The sequence below is a fragment of the Aulonocara sp. 'chitande type north' Nkhata Bay genome, linkage group LG7, assembly GCF_057382095.1.
Source record: "Aulonocara sp. 'chitande type north' Nkhata Bay isolate Kocher_YH1m ecotype deep benthic linkage group LG7, A_spYH_male_GT1.1, whole genome shotgun sequence".
NCBI lineage: Eukaryota > Metazoa > Chordata > Actinopteri > Cichliformes > Cichlidae > Aulonocara > Aulonocara sp. 'chitande type north' Nkhata Bay.
This window is the reverse complement of record NC_141350.1, coordinates 25287502-25305795: the sequence shown is the minus strand read 5'-3', so window position 1 is coordinate 25305795 and position 18294 is coordinate 25287502. Positions and strand designations below refer to the sequence as shown.

The window sequence follows — 18294 nt, the reverse complement described above, 5'->3', positions numbered from 1 at the left end:
TCCATTCAATTTTATTTTATTTACATTGTGCGAAATATCAACAATAGTCACCTCAAGGTGCTGTGTATTTTAATGCACAATAATAAAGAGAAACCCCAACAATCAAACAACCCCCTTTCAGAAAGCATATCTGCAGGTGTATATATATATGTGAGGGTGCTGATCCCATCTCGTAACAAGGTTATTAGTGGACAGGCAGGCAGCCAGCAGTAGGCAGAAGAAGAAAGCAGCTGCCAAGCTTAAGCCCAATAATCTTCTTGGGCCTAATCATAGAGTCAGGAGCACCTGCTGCTACTGCTCAGACCACAGGGCCAAACACACTACACCATGTGGGACCACAGGGAGACAGGAGGATCTGTCAGGACCATGGGAAACTCCAAAGGAACCAAGAGTCTAACTGAACTACCTATTATAAAGTATTTTTTGAGGGGTTGGATGATTGAAGTAACCTGCCCAGAAAATATATATATACTGAACACTGAGTTGCTAATTAAATGTGTTGTGCTGTTATGCAGATGATACCCCATATAGTTATGAAATAAGATGGCATAAATCAATAAATTAAACTAGAGGCAAAAAATAAAGATCAGAATTCTACTTCTGAATTCAGGGCTGAGGTTATTGTATTGGTCCATAGAAATCTTGAAATTATATCAGATACAGATACTCTTAGGCTGGACAATTCTGTATGTTGTTCCAAAAAACCCTGAAAAGCCTGTGCAGTGAGAGTACTCACAGGGATGAGAAAGAGATCATATTTCTCTCACATTAGCTTTTCCCCATTGGTTCCCTCCCACACGAAGTCTTTTAAGGTCAGGCCCAATCATGTCTCTTCTGTGGAGCCAGTTTGCGTTCAGGAGACCTTTCTACTTTTGAAATTAGGCTTCAAATTTTCCTTTCTCTTAAAACTTAGTTAAGGCTAGATGTGGTCACCATGAACCAACCCTGAAATATACCGCTGTAGGGTCAGGATGCTGGTGGACTTGATACAGTGAACATTTCTTCTCCACTGTTTTGTCCTGTCTATTTAAAGACTGCTTTTTCTCCTCTCTTTCACCTCACACCCAACTGGTTGCAGCAGATGGCTACCTCTCCCAGAGTCTTCACCTTACAATACCAAGTACCTCGAGACAACTGTTGTGAATTGGACATGATGTACATAAAACTACACATCAACAATAGATGATAATTTTCCAAAGTCTAATATTCAAAGACTGCATGTGATTTCATTCAAAGAACTGTAGGAAAGGTAACCATGATTTTCAGCCTTACCTAAACAGCCTTAAGCAACCAAAACTAAGTGGATTCTTTAACTGATAAGTTAATACGGGATAATTGGAAAATATCAGATATCTGTATTTTTGTAATATAATTTAAGACTCATGCCCTAAAATATTTCTATCCACATCATCCTGTGAAATTTAAATATGGGACAGTACTCAGACCATGACTAATGATGATTCACAGGAGCACAGACTGGGAAAGGCCTCAAGTCTTTGACCCTCATAAATGTCATTGATGTCACACATTTGACCAAGAGAACTGGGTCCAGTCAAAGAGGATGAGGAACGAGCTGGTTTCTACGTGGCTCCTCAGTTTCCATTCTCCACAGAACACAGAAGCGCACAGCAGCACCCATACTGCCAAAACATATTAACTGTTAACATTATTGCTGACACATTCGGCATGGACAGATAGAGGTATGGATGCTCTGGAGTTCACTACCACAAGAAGTCGATGATCAAACCAGAGATAGCTTTAAAAACAAATTGAAGCTCTGCTGTTTAATACAACCTTCACATCAACTCATTCACACAGACAGTGATGGCATATTTGTTTGCCTACCTTTCTTGCCTTTGTCTTCTTTTTTGCCTGTAAAGAAGAAACATTTAATAGCCGTTAGTCATGCAGCACTCCTCTTTCTCCTCCTTCACTACATTCATAAATCTTTTCTATCCTTCCTCACAAAAAATATTCTTAAATTTGAGTTTATAAACCACTAAGTCTGCTGTGGCAAATGCAGGTATTGAGTCTCCAAAATGAGCAGGTTGTGTATAAATTTCGTTGGCTGGTTTTGTTGCTAATCCCAAGGAATTGTTGCTCGGTATTCTCTTTTCAGCAGGTGAGCTGTAGTCTACATAATCCCCAATTTATACACCCACGTAGTTATTAAAGACCAAGGTGTTCTTAAATAAATTACTTAATCGATTAATCAATTAATCAAAAACCACATAATTCATTTATCACTGGCATGAATTTCATTTTCATCTTCCATTTCCACTTTATTTTTCAGGGACCATGTATGAACAGAAAAAATGAATCTTCTAAGAGAAAATATGCATTGTACCACGTTTAGCTACTAGCTAATTTCGATCTGCAGGCCATATATAAATTTTTGTGTAAATATGAGGAAGCAGCACAAATTGATGCAAATAAATTCATGGGAATACAGGAAATTAACACTTTTTCTGTGAGAAGACCATGCATTGTTCTGCGTCTCTGCTGCTCTTATTAAAGCCATGCCTACACACATACATGACTAACCCACATACTCATACATAAAGAATGATTAATAAATTATTAAAACCTCCAAAGTCAACTGTTATCATTGTTAGGTGTTGATTGGTGTTAGCAGTTTTGCACACATAAACAAAGGAGTAGTACCTGAGCAGGAGAGGAATCTTTTGCTGTGGGTTTGAGCAATAACACTCCACATGTGGACAACATGTTTTAGATATAAGTAGAACCACACTGGCATGTCAAATAGGATTCAATTCTACTGAACTTACTTTTCTTCCCCTTTGAATCTTTCCTTTTGTGTTCCTCTTTTTTCTTGTTTTTCTTGTCCTCGTTGTCACCTTCATCACCAGCACCAAGCAGGGTGAAGATTATTCCACTCTGAGAGTTCACACCCACAGCAGTGACCACCATCTTGCCAGAGCCTTCCATCACATGGGTACCTGAGAAAGTGAAAATGAAATATTTCACCAAAAAAAAAAAAAACACAAGTCACGTTGTATCTCGCTTAACAGGGTTGAGCATGGTATTTTGTAAAAAAAGGAATGCTCTTCACATCTTTAAAATTAAGTGCATTTTTTAATGGCCTACGTGTCTAGATGGAGAGAGAAGATGATTTTATTAGCCAACTGGTACCCCATTATATAGCTCAATTGACTAGTAATCAACAATTAGACTGCATTTGAAATGTTATATCCATCAGCCTCTGTGGGCATATGAAGCCCAGTATGTACCACAGAGAATTCTGGTCTAGTTCGTTTGCTTTCAAATTGTAGTTTTTATTCACTATAAGGACTAAAATAATAATAATAATAATAATAATAATAATATTAATAATAATAATAATAATAATAATAATAGTTTGTTATATGTATTGGATTGAGGCTGTAAGAACAGATTTGATGTTCCCAATTTAGGTGAGAAAACGAGAGAGGGTAGTCAGAATTAAAATCATCTGGAAAATCATCAGCCGTAATCGTCTCCAACAATGACAGCACAGGTCACAATGGTCTTGGCTGTAATTTAATGTGAAATAGTGTAGAGTGATGCACCTGACAGCAGCATGGGGTCTTTGTCAAGGTTCTTCTTGACATGATCTGACTCTCCGGTTAGAGAACTCTCATCAATCTTCAGATCGTTGCCCTGAATCAGGACACCGTCAGCAGGGAGGAGGTCACCTGGAACACAAACACTCAGGTCATTATGTTACATCACTGTTATGTCATCTGCTTGCCACATGCAGTCATACAATGGTTAGTTATTATTTGAAAATAACCATTTAAAAAAACTAATAACGCTGTTGTTGGGTTTAAACCTTCGACCATCACAAAGACAACATGGGGATATTGTGTAGAAGGATACAATCATTTTTATATTTGACTGCAGAAGTCAAGATTTAATAGTATCAGCTGTTTATTTGTTAGTAATACCAAACTAAATGTCACCAAATGTTAGTAAAGTGAATTATTACACACATGATTTTGCTTCCTCACCATATTTGACTTGTGCAATGTCACCAACCACAATCTCGGACACTTTGATCTGGATCACCTGCCCCCCTCGAACCACCGTGAACTTCTGCTCCTGCTCGATGCGGTTCTGGAGGCCACGGAACTGCTTCTCTTTGCTCCAGTCATTGAAGGCCGTCACGAGCACCACACACACCACAGACAAGAGGATGGCAGCGCCTTCGATCCATCCAGCCTCTGCCTCGCTCTCATCATCCACGCCGCCAGCTGCACTGCCACAGTCTAAACAGAGACACATCAGCTAGAACTTTTATGAACATTTTTCAGTTTCAGTCTTACATGACCTTCTGTCTGTTAACAGTGCCTCACATGCCAGTTTCAAACACAAGTTGACGTTTACTCAACTGTTGGGTGCACCATGGTGAAATCGCAGAGTGCACAGTGAAAGTAGCCATAACAGAAATGCCAGGAAGGACCAGCACTTAACATTGTCTGGAGATGCATCGTAGGATGGACTTGTCAGGAGCTTTCAGGGTTTTATTAGAACTGAAGCTCAGAGCTAGTTTGGAGAAGCTGCAGCTTGTTAGATGAAGTTGATGTTAATTATTACAGCATTATTATTATTATTATAATTACAGTGACAATGACAGATGAACCAGGTATATCATTTGAAATGCATATGTGTGTTTGTCCCTCTGCACAATGAAGTCAAGCTGAGCTTTCATATACAATACAGGACATTTTATTAGGTATATCCACTGAACTGCTGATTAACGCAAATATTTAACCAAGCAGATTGGCAACAGCTCAATGACTTTAGCTGGATCTACTGTGATTTTCCCACACAACCATTTCTAGGGCTCACATAGAATGGAGAAAATTTCCAGACTCCTTAAAGCTGATAAAAAGGAAACAGTAACTCAAATAACTACCAAGGTACAACCAAAGGTATGCAGAGGAGCATCTGTTAATGCACAACACATTGAACCCTGAAGCAGATGTGCTACAGCTGCAGAAGATAATACAGCTGGGACTATATGTGCATACGCTCATCAAAGGTGGTCAAATAAAGACTGTAAAAAATATTTCCTGATCTAATGAGTCTCAGTTCCCGGTGAGACGTTCTGACGGTAGGGTCAGACTTTGCATAAATAATAGAAAAGGTATGTAATGGTGTGGGGGATATTTTCTTGGTACACTTTGGCACAAACAGAGTATCATTTAAAGCCCACAGCCTTCCTGAGACTCGCTGCTGATAATCTCCATCCCTTTATGCCCATTGTGTAGCCAACATCTGATAGCTGCTTCCAGCAGAGTAAAGAAGCATTTCACAACTCTGGGGAAAATGTGTGATGCTATCATGTCAATATAGACTGAAACCTTTGAGAATTGTTTCCAGGACCTTGTTGAATCTACTTCATGACAAATTACAGCCAAAATGGGAACTGGCCTAACACCAGTACCAGGAAGACTACTTTGCTGAAATGTTGGTGTGGAAACCAGTTCACCTTCATACAAGCTCATTACACTGATCACATGATGGACTCTAACTTTTCTAATGATCAGATATTGACCCGTCACAGCTCTACTACTAAAAATGTTGAGGCATACTCATAGACTAGTTTGCTTTTCAAGTAACGAAAACTACTCACTCTGTCTCTCAGCATCTGGTGGATGATAGAAAGAAAGGCCTAGTGAAATGATGGCTGCCACCTCCAGGATGATGAGTGTGACATCTTGCAGGGCTTCCCACACTAACTGCAAAAAGGTTTTTGGCTTCTTTGGAGGGATGATGTTAAGTCCAAACACCTCTTTCCTTCTGTCGATATCTTCCGATTTTCCATCTAAGCCTGCAGTAGGAGACACAAAGATAAAATGACTCCATATTCGTTCAGCTGAACATGGATCACACCTTCAACCTGACATGTATTTAGAACTAATTGATCTGTTTGCTGTCTGTTTTACGAGGGGTGAAACACAACTGTTAGTTCACAGTGTATTACTTGTTCAAATGTGTCATCAATATCACATTTTCAGATTGATCTTTTAAATGCACGCTCAAGATGAATTTGATCTAGGTAGCCAAAGATGTAATAAGGCAACACTGTGGCCTATGATGTGCTCGATGAGAATGCATTCAAAAATCAAATAAAAATAAAAAAACAACCGATGAAATATACAGTGATGGTATTGCCTTGATGTCTTAAGAAAGTATCATAAACTGATACAGATTTGCATCTCCCTCTGGATCCAGAGCCTCAGCTAATGTATGTCGTGGAAGGAAATTTTCTTCCTTGGAGAAGCTATAGTCTCAGATGGCTCTTGTTCTAAATGTAACACATCGGTTATCACACTTGGTGTTTGTGTCTCTTCAGTAATATTGTGTTGTGCGGGAGCAAAGAGCAGAGCGGTTTCCCCTCTGTGGAGTAGAACAACATGTCAGGACACACTCCGATCCCCTAAGAGACACTGCAGCTGCTGCGTGGCTGCAGCTGGCTCCGTCAGTTGTAACTGGTTTTTAACCCAACATTTCTCTTCATGTTGTCTGAAAATGAAACACAGTGAGCAGAGTGCTGTGCATTCTCCGAATGTTTAGGTAAGTGGGATTACACTACATTGACATTACATTGACCCCAGCTGTCAATACAAAGAGAAATAAAGCAGCGGAATGGATTTTCCAGTCAATTCAACCTGCTGCTGACATTTTACTCTCAGCAGGAGTCGAAGCACTGAAAGTGTTTACCGAGCGCGTGGAAGACGGACAGACTGAATGAATTAATAATGGGGGGGAAATGCAGACGTATGAGACAAGCTCAGCAAAGACAAACCTAATGCGTTGTCTGTAGGTCACTATAAGACACCCTGTGTGGGTCAGTATTCAGATAAAGTTTAATAGGAAACCTTAAGTTAAAGTCCAACTTAGGCACAAAAAAGCAAAAGAAGCAGAGGCATTATAAACAAGAAACGCTGACTTGAGAGAAAGCTCCAGAGGAGACAAGCTTCTCATTTCAGAACAAAGTCAGCAAATATTTTGAGTAAATGAGCAGATTTGACTTGTGGGTGCTTTAAGAAAAGGAAAATAAAAGTGAAAGATAAAACTACTAAACACACCTGAACACTAACTAACTGGTAAAAGTGGACTGGCAAGGAGTGTGATTTTTCCAGTGAACAGTCTAATATACTTGTTCACAGAAGAAAGAAATTTCACGATTACATTAAGAAGAAAAAACACACATGTAAAATAGATTGTTGACATCCGATCCACAAATAAATAATTTGAGCTACCCTCACTGTGAGCAAGTAAACCAATCCCTGTTTAAGACACACTGTTATTTCCTCTTCTTCTTCTTGATGAGCCACATGTTTGATTTGGCAGAGATTTATTGCCAGATGCCCTTCCAGAGACATTTCTCCCCATTTGTCCGAGCTACACTGGAGTTGCCCTCACCTCCAACAACATACATTTATGGTTGGTTTACACAACTTGTGTATGTTTGTGTATGCATGTGTAGCTGTATATATCCACATGTGCTTGAGAGTCACCATCTACCAGGACCAAATTCCTTGTATGTGTCCGTGCATATACATGGCCAATAAACGTGATTCTGATTCTGATCTTTACAGCTACAGAAAAAATAGAAGAAAAAAACACTTTTATCCCCACTGCAACGAATCCTCTACTTGAATATTTTTGAACACAATGTGCTTTTCTCTGCCCAGAAACTGACAGAGAGCAGAGCAACAGGAGCTGCAGGTCACAGATGACTTTGACCATCACACAGTCAACAGTCCCTGAAGACTAATGAACCTAGTATGTCCTCTGCTGTTTTAATGATGCCCACGCCGGGAGGGGAGGTCAGTGAGTCAGTAGTGAAGAGTTCTAAATTTATTCAAAATCATAACTTTGAGGTGTATGCAGAAGTTTGCACACCCTGTGCTTGCTTCACATTTAATGCACTGTTACTTTCCTTAAATGATTTTTTAAAAATGAAGCAAACTGAGTAGCCTGTGCAAATGTTTGAGCTCTTAATTTAATCTGAAGTTTAATCTTAGATTCACATCTGTGATACTGTGACGCTGCAACTAGGAGTCAGTTTTGTAGGGACACAAAGGAAATACAATTTCTGAACATATTTACCATCGACAGGTGACGTCCTCAGCCGGGCGCACAGTCCATTAACTTCACTATAAGATTCCTGGATTCTAGCAACTGCCTCCTCTCCTCTAAGTTCCATGAGGGAGCGCAGCTCCTGGACTGAGCAGCTGAACTCTGCATCGTGGTTGGCCTCGCCACGTCGGACATATTTGGACCCACTAAAAGAGTTGTTGGTCATTTTTCCTTTCTTGGGGACTCAGCAGAGGCCTTCTCAAATAGACTCAGTGGTAGGCCTGAGGTACCGATGTAGCCTGACAGGGACTCTGTGACTGTTGAGAGAAAGATAAGTCCTGATAACATCAGGATATACGCTGTACTGCAGAAAGAATAATACACTTATTACCACAAAAAAGATGGGATTGGACAGGACGGTGACATCTCTGGTATGATTTCTTGGAAAGTAAAGGTTTGCACATTCTACACATTGCATATGATGAATTTTAATTCGTATACTTCTTATGATTCTACATCTTCAGATTTGTTTTTTTATAAATAAATAATGTCAAAAAAAGTACTTTTTGCAATCCCAAGCAGTTCATTTCAAAATATCATCATTGTCATCATGCAATACAAGTTTTACTTCACTTCATTTCAGCTACCTCAAGGTATTTTAAAAGATAGAAACTCTACAAAATCAGGGTGGAACTTCCAACAATCAGATGAGCAGCCTCCAGTGCAGGGGTGCCCAATCCCGGTCCTCGAGAGCTACCGTCCTGCAGCTTTTAGATGCATCCCTACTCCAACACAGCTGAATCAAATGGTTTGATTACCTCTTCAGCATGCCATCGTGTTTGGCAAAGGCCTGATAACAAGCCATTCATTTGATTCAGCTGTGTTGGAGTAGGGATGCATCTAAAAGCTGCAGGATAGTAGCTCTCGAGGACTGGGATTGGGCACCCCTGCTCCAGTGGATAAGGTTCAAGTAGGGGAAGCCATTTATCATGACTGATTTGTGTGAGGGGAAAGGAGGGCATAGACAAACTATGAGAAAAAACACATACAAAACACAGAAGAGCAGAAAAGTTAATGGCATCTAGTAGTAGCATGCAAGTACATAAGGAATGCTCAGTGCACAATGGGAAGTCCTCCAGCAGCCTACAACAGCATAACTGAGGGTCCTGGTAGCTGAAAACTCTCTCTGTGCTACTTTTAGATACTCTTAGAACCACAAGCCTGCAGTCTGAAAGCAAAGTGTTCTGTTGGTATACTATGATGCCAAATATAATGATAGTTGAAATTGATTTGAAATTCAGCCCTGGATTTATTAGGGGGCTGTGAAGGAGACAATATGGCAATATAGTCTGTGTTTGTAGTCCCTGTTAGTGCTCTCACTGAAACTTTTTGGATCACCTGAAAAGAATTTCATTCATTTAACATAAATATCTGCAACCACTAAAGCTGCTGTACCTGATCAGCCATTCATGGAAAGGCTCTTTCTAATGTTTTGTAATTTATAAAGAAAAAGGCAAGGACATGAAAACTAGTGGGCAACAACACGATGGACAATAGTATGAAAACAGTATTATAAGCTTCTTCACAATTAAAATCTCATTACAATCCAGTATTTACTCAACCGCATGCTTACGAGATTGTCTTAAGTCCTTTACATTAGAAACCAGCTCCATGAGACACAAATCAGCCAAGCAGGACCCAGTAGAGCTAATTTTATTTCAATCAAGCACAATGTTCTCCCCTCAATGGTTAACAGGAGCTCAGACTGAATATGTAACAGTGTGTGGAGTAGAGATTTGTCCCTGCTCCTATGTGAACTGAAACCCTTTATATTTGTGCCTCACAGGTTGTGACCTCTGTGCCTTTAGCTGTAATCTGTGTCAATCAGTCAGCCTGGGCTTAATCTGAGAGAGGGAGAAACAGCCTATCTGTTTAAGGCTGAGGCAGAGGAAGAAAAGAGCTACTGAGAGAAGAGCAGGATGGACAGAAGTCAAAATAGTCATTGAAGTTTTGCTGCTCACTGTACCTTAGTATGGCTTTACTACGAATTCTAACCAACAATTAAGAACCACAAATGGTTTCATGCTGTAAAATATAAACCTAAGTGCAGCTGTAAATGTTCACATTAGAAGCTGAAAAGGATGATCTAGAATTGGATATTGGAGGAAATCTCAAATTATCTATTATTAATTAACTAACCATCAGAACAGCAAAACAAAGTAAAACTGCATAAGTAATGAATAAATTCCACGGGAAGTCATCCACACAAATACAAAAAAACAGAAACACATCCAGGTTTCATGACAAAAACACAACTTGAAGCCATTTCTAATAATTAAAAAAACAACAACAATCCATTACTGTAGCACTGAGAAGAAGAAAAGCTTTACTTACAGAAACTTCCCCCATCACCTCCTGTTAGCAGCAGCAGGTATTAGTGGTGGTCCGATTACTGTGAGCAGCGACACACTCACAGCTCCAGAAACAGCCCATAACCCGGAGACAGCTCCTCAGCGGGCAGTCTGCAGAACAGCACCAAGACCCCAGTTTACTACCCAAACTGGTCCTTTTTCAGCGTGACCTTCAGCAAGCTCGCAGTTTCAAACAGCTCTCTTTATCAGAGGAAAAAACAGGAGCTGGCTGAATGATTATCTGAGGAAAGCCTCGCTTAATCTAATTAGACAATCTGTGGCTTCACTGAGTGCCAGAGAGACCGCTGCTGCAGCTCCTCCTGCTGAGAGCGACATGCCAAGTCCACACACGAACTACGTCTACACCTGCTGCATCCTCTGACTGAAAGGCACACAGTAGGCGTACACTCACCAGGTCAACACACACACCCCATCTAAACCTGCTGCTGCTGTGCTTCATACTCCAGAAAGGGTGCGCATTGAGTCCACATATAGCACTGAGACTCCTCCTGCTGAGATGAACCAATTAGATCTAAACAGACCAAACTGTGAAGGTGAATGCAAGTGGTCGGACGTTACAGCCTGACAACCAACTGCAGCCCCAAAGGAAAGTAGTTCAGTACATAACCATCAGCACGACTTCTCATGGAGAATTCCATGAAACAGTCCAACTGTTTGCTCTACTGTGGTCTTTTCACTTTGTTACACACACTTCATCACCCTGAGCAGCAATGATGCATGATGACGTCATGTGACACACGCGCACACACACGGATTACAGTACACAATGACATAGAAGGATTAACTGAGTGTGCACACACACACACACACACACACACACACACAGGATAATATCACTCTTTCGTATTTACGTTCTAGTATTTTTGTTTTGATCTAACATGATCTTTGACCCCACACTCTAAAGAGGTCTACACAGCAGTAGTTTAAGGATTGGCTCGACAGATCAGTGATGGACTACTAAGACCAAAGCTCTGGATTCACTGCTTAACAAAAACCACAGTTGATCAAAATGTTTCTATATTCTCTGCATACAACCATGACGAGCCATGAAAGGAAAAACAAACAGAACACAACACACAGAAAAGAAATCAAAGACTACTTTGACAAAGGCAAAACCAGGGCTGTGCAGAAGGTACAGGCCAGAAGTTTACCCATCATGAGCAAACCCCCAAATTTTGGTAATTTGGGGGTTTTAATTATTTCTTTGAACTTCTTTTTTTTCTTCTTTTTTTGAGTTTTTTTGGGGGGAAGGAAGCATATATCTTTGAGGGATTTAAAAGGGAAGAACTGAATGTACAAGTATGAGGTGAAGCTAAAGAATTTGGAGGTAGTCTTCCCACTTCATTATTTCATCCACTGTGAAATGTACCACTACCACAGGAAGCTTGGAAAAAAAAGTCAGAGCATAATTTACTCCTTTACTCCTCTGACCTCTTGTACCTTAGTCAGATAGCTCACCATTGTCTTGTCTGACCATAAAACTATTCTCTAGAACTCCGTCTTTTGAAATATTTGAGTATATTTATACATTTGAGCCTGTATGTATACCATGTGTGGACTATAGAAAATCCCAAATAAATGTGAAATTGTACCGTCAGTTTCTGATGTGTGATGTATGCTATGTCATTAAAGATGTATGCTGTACAATCAATCCATCCTGGAAAAAGAGGCAGTCAGAGAAATCACAAAGGCCTGTGACTCTAATGCCCATGATGAGGTATGTAAACATCTGAAAGATCTGAAATAAACAACAATCAGACTGAAAGAAGGCAAAACCCAGAGAATAAACACCAAAAAACCAACTGTTATAAGACAGGAACAAAACATGAGGCAAGAAGAATCCTACATGATACAGAGACAGTAGAAACCCTAAAAAGACTGGAACAATAATGTGAAAAACAAAAATGCAATGATACCACAAAAAGTTAAAGGTACTAAAACAACACTAAAAATCAAAACCAGAAGCAAAAAATCATTGTAACAATCAACATGACAATTTGGGGACACTGTTTAATAAAATTTGACTGAAATTCTATCACAAAGTTTTTATGCCCTGGTGACTGTTGAAACGAAAGTTAATTTAGATAAAGCCCAAATATTGTTTTGTCACTTGTGTTTTTGTTGCTACAAACATAAAGCAAAATGTCATTTGAATACTTTTTTTTTTATTAAATCTCCTTTAATAATATTTTCAAAGTTATGCTAGTCAAGCTAATTGCTAAAACAATTATAACTAAGATTTATGTAGACCACTGGGTGGTTTAGAGCTTTTTGGGTGGCGTTCAAGAATGCCTATATTTCATTTTAGCAGATCTAAAAATAACATTTCAGAAATTCCCACAGCCCATCCAACCAGGAAGGTGACTTGAAACACTCACCAGTATGAAAAAGGGAGGGGGGAGAGGGGGCACTGTGGAATCAGAGCAATAACTTTGAGTGGGAAAAGCCTTTTAAAACCTTACTTTGGGGCAGGGTCACATTTTTTCTATTCGTATCGAAATTGATTACTGAAAATAAATATGACAGTGCATCCAGTAGTCTTAACATGAGTCATAAGAGGCTACTGAAAGAGGAAACCTTGCCCTAAACAATTGATGAGCCTAGCATGATTGACCTGGAAGCAACATCCCAAAGATGTTCTATCTTTGAGGTCAGGACTCTGTTCAGGCCAGGCAAGTGCTCCCAAATCAGATTCTGTCATCCATGCCTTTGTGGACCTTGCTTTGTGCACTAGTGTGCATTCATGTTTGAACAGAAACGGGGCGTACAGGCTGTACAGTAAAGACTTGACAGCTATTTAACACTTCAATACAATTTTTAAAGCTTTGCCTGTCCTTCAAGCAAACTGGAGAGCTATTCCTGAGGACTACTTAAAGAAATTACAGGAAAGCTTGCCTAAGAGAGTGGCTGTGTTGAAGAATGGCTATCTCTACAGTTTCCCAAAGTGACACCATCAGTGCTTTTATTTTGTTAAACTGACAGTATACAGCTCATAATTGTGAATAATAAATTAAATATTTATAAATTTTCACATTTAGATAAACTACAATCACGTAATTTGGGGTATTTTGCATGGATTGCACCATAAAACTGTTAAAATACATTAATAATTTTCTTTGTTTAGATGTAGTTTTTATCATGTTTATATTACAAACATCTACGTTTTGTAAATTGAAAACAGGTTTTTTGTTTGTTTGTTTGTTTGTTTGTTTTTAAATTGAAAACAGGTACTGTGAGACACAAGTAGTAAAGTAACTACCCTAAGCAGGACAGAAAGAGCGACCTCTTGTGGATAAAACAGACACTTCTGCAGATTTTAAACAGCCACATGAGGAGGGCCCTGCTTATATTATCGGAGCTACTGAGACCCTATCGTTGCAGATCACCTGATCAAAGTCTGCTAAATGTCCCACGCTTTTACTTTAAAATCAGAATCAGAGACGATCACGTTTTTGAGGCAATAGTGCCCAAACTTTGTAATAACCTTCAGCATAATGGTCACATTTTACCTGATCAGCTGAATCCGTAATTTGTTTTAAACAACTCCCGAAAACATTTTTTATATATATTTTAGTGTTCTCATAATGATTTCCCCATCCGACAGTCTCAGTCGTTGTGTCCTTGGGCAAGACACTTCACCCGTTGTCTACTGGTGGTGGTCAGAGGGCCCGGTGGCCCCGGTGGCAACAGTGTCCGGCAGCCTCTCCTCTGTCAGTGCGCCCCAGGACAGCTGTGGCTACAATGTAGCTTGCCATCACCAGTGTGTGAATGGGTGGATGACTGAATGTAGTGTAAAGCGCTTTGGGGTCCTTAGGGACTAAGTAAAGCGCTATACAAATACAGGCCATTTACCATTATTCGACCTTAGTTTGCATCTATTTGTGTGTAAGTTAAGTATGTATGTTAGAATGGACGTCTGACCGGATGGCTATTAATGAGTCTGTATGATAGGACTGTATTCTTTAAAAAGTGATAAGGTATTATTGTTGATGTTATTGTTGTTGTTTGTTTTTCCACTCTTCATTTATTCCCCTTTTTGTGTGGTATATGCTTAAAGTCTTTGTTAAGGCATCAGTACTCAGCTAGTGTAATGCATAAACACAAAGAAGGCGAGAACTATTTTGGAGTCTTCTGTCGTCATTGAAGCGGTAATACTAACGACACCTTAACGTTGTCGAAAAAAAAACAAAAAACCTTAACGTAGTCGACGAAGAAGAAAGGCAGTCACGTGTCCGCCACGTGAACAGCTGATTGTGACGTCATTCAGCAACAAGCAACATGGCGGAGTGGAACAGAGGTAAATGTTTTGACACGTATTCACTTCCAAATATTCAGTTGTGTGTTATTTGTGTCAGCTTAGAGATGATGTTACAGCTGGGTGGTACATTTTAAAATGTTATTTTTAAGTATCATTTGCTCGTATAACACCCAAATCTCAAGAGCTAAGCTAACTAGCTCTGACATACTTAAATATTAGCAAAAAGCAAGGCTACCTTGTAAGTTTCATATCAATTGCTATCGCCCTCTAAAGAAGCATCTGCCTCTCTGAAGGGTGATAAAAAGTGATATTATTATTATTATTAGTAGTAGTAGTAGTAGTAGTAGTATCTTATTAGTTTCCCAAATATGGGATAAGTAATACTCCTCGGCAGTGTTGTAAGTTTACTTCACGTCGTTATTCCGTGCTTAGCTTAAAGGGTTGGATTTATAAAGAACATCCCTTCAGCAGAGACTCTGCTCCACACTCAGATCATGCTGATATCAAAATCATTGATGAAAACGTGTTGTTTCCTGTTGATTTAAACCGAAAATTAGAAACATTACCTATTCTTTAAGAAGTTATGTGTTCAGAACTATGTGCTTGGCAAAATCTTATGAGGTCTATCTGCGGTTTTCAACAGAAACATAACAATTCAAGGAACATTCAGATCTTGTGTGTCATATCTAATCCACGGTGTTTGTGCTTGTCCAGGCCATGGCTCTGTGGATGATGTGCTCGATGCTGAAAACAAACGGCTGGCAGAGAACCTGGCCAACAAAGTGTCCAGACTGAAATCTGTGGGTAACAACCAACAACCGTCCCCTTCAGCGACCAGTCTGATTAATAAATCAGCTGGTCTGTAGTTACTAGGTTACTGCTGTCAAATGTACTTAGTTTTAATTATAAGTAAAGCTGTCAGTTCCCAGAATCAGAATTATTAATTATGCCAAACACAGCCAGTTTTGTTATTTAATGTACTGATACATGGCTTATTGCTTGTAAGAATTTCAGGTGTAGAATAGAATAGAATAATCCTTTAATTGTCCCACAAGGGGAAATTTGGTTGTATCAGCAGCAAAAAACATACATATACAAAAAGAACAGGACGCCGAACAGAAAACACAATATTTACATATTTACATCATGGACAATAGTTACCAGAGCAGAGTACAGTACAGTTGTTAAAATTAGCATACAGATAGTGTGCAAACAGAGCAGGATACTGAAAGATGTTTAAATAGTTAAGAATATTTAGAATAATTAGAAAAGTGCAGATTGTGTATTGTACCTGTGCATTAAAAAGTAGATATGTAACTTACAGTAAGTTAGTGTATATATTAGCTGAGAAAAAGTGATGTGCCGTTATAACAGTAGAAGTTGTTGCAGCAAATGCATTACACAGCAAATGTGTAACCAAATGCATCACTGGTGTAATGGTTGTCTTTTATTAATAAATGTACAGCATTGTGAAAATTTGAAAATTGTACAACCAGTGCCTCCAGTGTAAGATGGGACACCATCAGGCACTTCTACATAGTTACATGATATTAAGATTTTCTCACACCAAGCTTCAGGCTCTTCCTGGTTCAGAACAATCCTCTGGGCATTTACTGTACACTAATGAAAACAACTTGTTTACATAGAGTCAAGACAATTAGTCTGCCTACTATACTGACAAGACATCTATAAAGATTACTGTTATTTTTTAGACTGATTCAAAATTTCTGTTATGCTTAAATAAATGACTCATAATTGGTTTAAATCTTGTAGAAATTGTCCCCGATTCAAACCTCTTTGGGGATCCAGAAAATATTTTATGCATGTTCACAGACTTTGACAAATGAGTCGTGTCTGTTTTTAGCAAAGAGTTGTGTTTTAAATCCCTACAACGTCCTGTTTAGTTGGACATCTTCCAATCTGCGCTAAGCTGGTTAGGTACTCAGTGACAGAGCAACAGCCTAAAAGGATAAAGGGTAACCAAGAAGATGTTTGCTTTCCTGTTCTACATTTTCCTCTGCTGTGCCATTCGCTTTTCAGAATCTGCTCTCATGTTCTTTCTTCTGCCTGTAGTCTAACCCTGAGATGATTTAAAACTTCACTTGTTACAAGTGATTGCTTATTAGTACATTTTTGCATGAGATTTCACATTTTAGGACATGATAAAAATAATCTAAAATAAAAAGTAATAGTCCTTACAGGTTTCAAAATGGTTTAAATTCAACCTCAGGTGAGCAAGAACATATGTCATAGGAATTAAGAGAGTAAGTAGCACCCGGGTGAAAGTGAAAGTGGCCTCCATAAAAGTAAACGTTTTGACAGTTTGCTGGTCTGCCACAGTCAGACTTCTACAAATAACTTGATCATCTTCTTGTCTCTGTATCTCGCAGTTGGCTTACGACATCGACAGAGAAGTGGACGATCAGAATGAGTACCTGGATGGCATGGTGAGCGTTTCCTGCCTTAAACACAAATATAGTTAAGCTTTTAGTAAAAAAGAACTGACATTTTAATTTCTCCCATTTGTCTATAATGAGAATATTGTTTTAAATATTCACTGAGTTTCACCCTGTTGTATTTTCACGATGGCTCCTCTGAACTGTTTAGTGAATTGTTCAATCTACAGGTTTCACTGGGACCTAACATTCAGGAAACATTTTTATAAAGTCCCAGTATAAAAAATTAGCACTGTGTTGATTGTCAGAATCTGTGTGGATTGATTCATTTGGTAAACAGAGTGCACATTATATAAGTACAAATCAATACTATCTCAAATATAGGCTGTTTTATTTTTTCTCTTAGGTCAATTTATTGTGAATTATTAAAGAATTATCTCCTCTTTCTTTTAGGACTCAAACTTCATGAGTGCGACAGGCCTGCTCACTGGCAGTGTGAAACGTTTCTCCACCATGGTCCGATCAGGACGAGACAACCGCCGTATCCTGTGTTACGTCTCCATGGGGATGGTCCTGGTCTTCCTTGTTCTTTACTACCTGGTGTCCAGGATCCACCAATAACTGGGAAAACAAGATCAGCCAGGCTCTGATATGGAGCTGAGACTTTAGACTGTAATGTCAAAACTGATTTAAATAAAGACTTTTTTTATTTTGCACCAAAGAAAGAAAGCACGACGTAGGCAAAATTGGATTGACCAGTTGGAGGTGTCAGTCAGCCCACCGGAGGAAACTGTAGTGGACGTGGTCACATCAATGAGACGCCTGAACTTTGGGATCTTTGAGTTGGCTATGAGTACGTCCCATCCTGCAGCAGCAAGTCCTGATTTGGTTGGAAGACAACAGAGCCCGGACGCTCGGGAGGTGGGAATGTCATTCACCATATCCGAGTTTAATTGATTGATGAACCTGTCAATCAGGAGAAAATTTCCAGTTTGAGTTTTCACACCTAGAGCTTGTTTATCTTCCTCCGAGTCCATCTTGTTTCAGTTCTTGTCACATACAAAAACATCTAACAGCCAAAATGCATCACAAACATACAACACTGTAAGTATTA

The 18294-nt window shown here is 39.3% G+C and overlaps 2 protein-coding genes across 2 annotated transcripts in view; one reads left to right on the top strand and one right to left on the bottom strand.

Annotated features, from left to right (window-relative positions):
- Positions 1–10893, bottom strand: part of LOC147325211 (plasma membrane calcium-transporting ATPase 1-like) — a 32824-nt gene extending 21931 nt beyond the window's left edge. Inside the window, exons 1-7 of the mRNA XM_086299618.1 lie at positions 10489–10893; positions 8125–8411; positions 5639–5836; positions 4011–4268; positions 3570–3695; positions 2790–2960; positions 1846–1872 (exon numbers count right to left, since the gene is read on the bottom strand). Of these exons, the coding sequence (XP_086155744.1) occupies positions 1846–1872; positions 2790–2960; positions 3570–3695; positions 4011–4268; positions 5639–5836; positions 8125–8320 (976 nt within the window). The 5' untranslated portion in view covers positions 8321–8411; positions 10489–10893. The remainder of the gene's footprint in view (positions 1–1845; positions 1873–2789; positions 2961–3569; positions 3696–4010; positions 4269–5638; positions 5837–8124; positions 8412–10488) is intronic.
- A 3813-nt stretch (positions 10894–14706) lies between these two features.
- bet1l (Bet1 golgi vesicular membrane trafficking protein-like) lies at positions 14707–17909 on the top strand. Its single transcript, XM_086299616.1, has 4 exons — positions 14707–14823; positions 15499–15584; positions 17175–17231; positions 17634–17909. Exons 1-4 carry the CDS (start codon positions 14805–14807, stop codon positions 17799–17801), a joined length of 330 nt encoding a protein of 109 aa, XP_086155742.1. The 5' UTR covers positions 14707–14804; the 3' UTR covers positions 17802–17909.
- The last annotated feature ends 385 nt before the right edge of the window (positions 17910–18294 follow it).

What these genes read in the sequence shown, in the direction of transcription:
- bet1l (XM_086299616.1), top strand. An exon ending in AAGTGTCCAGACTGAAATCT is followed by an intron (nt 15,585 to 17,174) that starts GTGGGTAACAAC and finishes TGTATCTCGCAG; the next exon opens with TTGGCTTACGACATCGACAG. An exon ending in ATGAGTACCTGGATGGCATG is followed by an intron (nt 17,232 to 17,633) that starts GTGAGCGTTTCC and finishes TCTTTCTTTTAG; the next exon opens with GACTCAAACTTCATGAGTGC.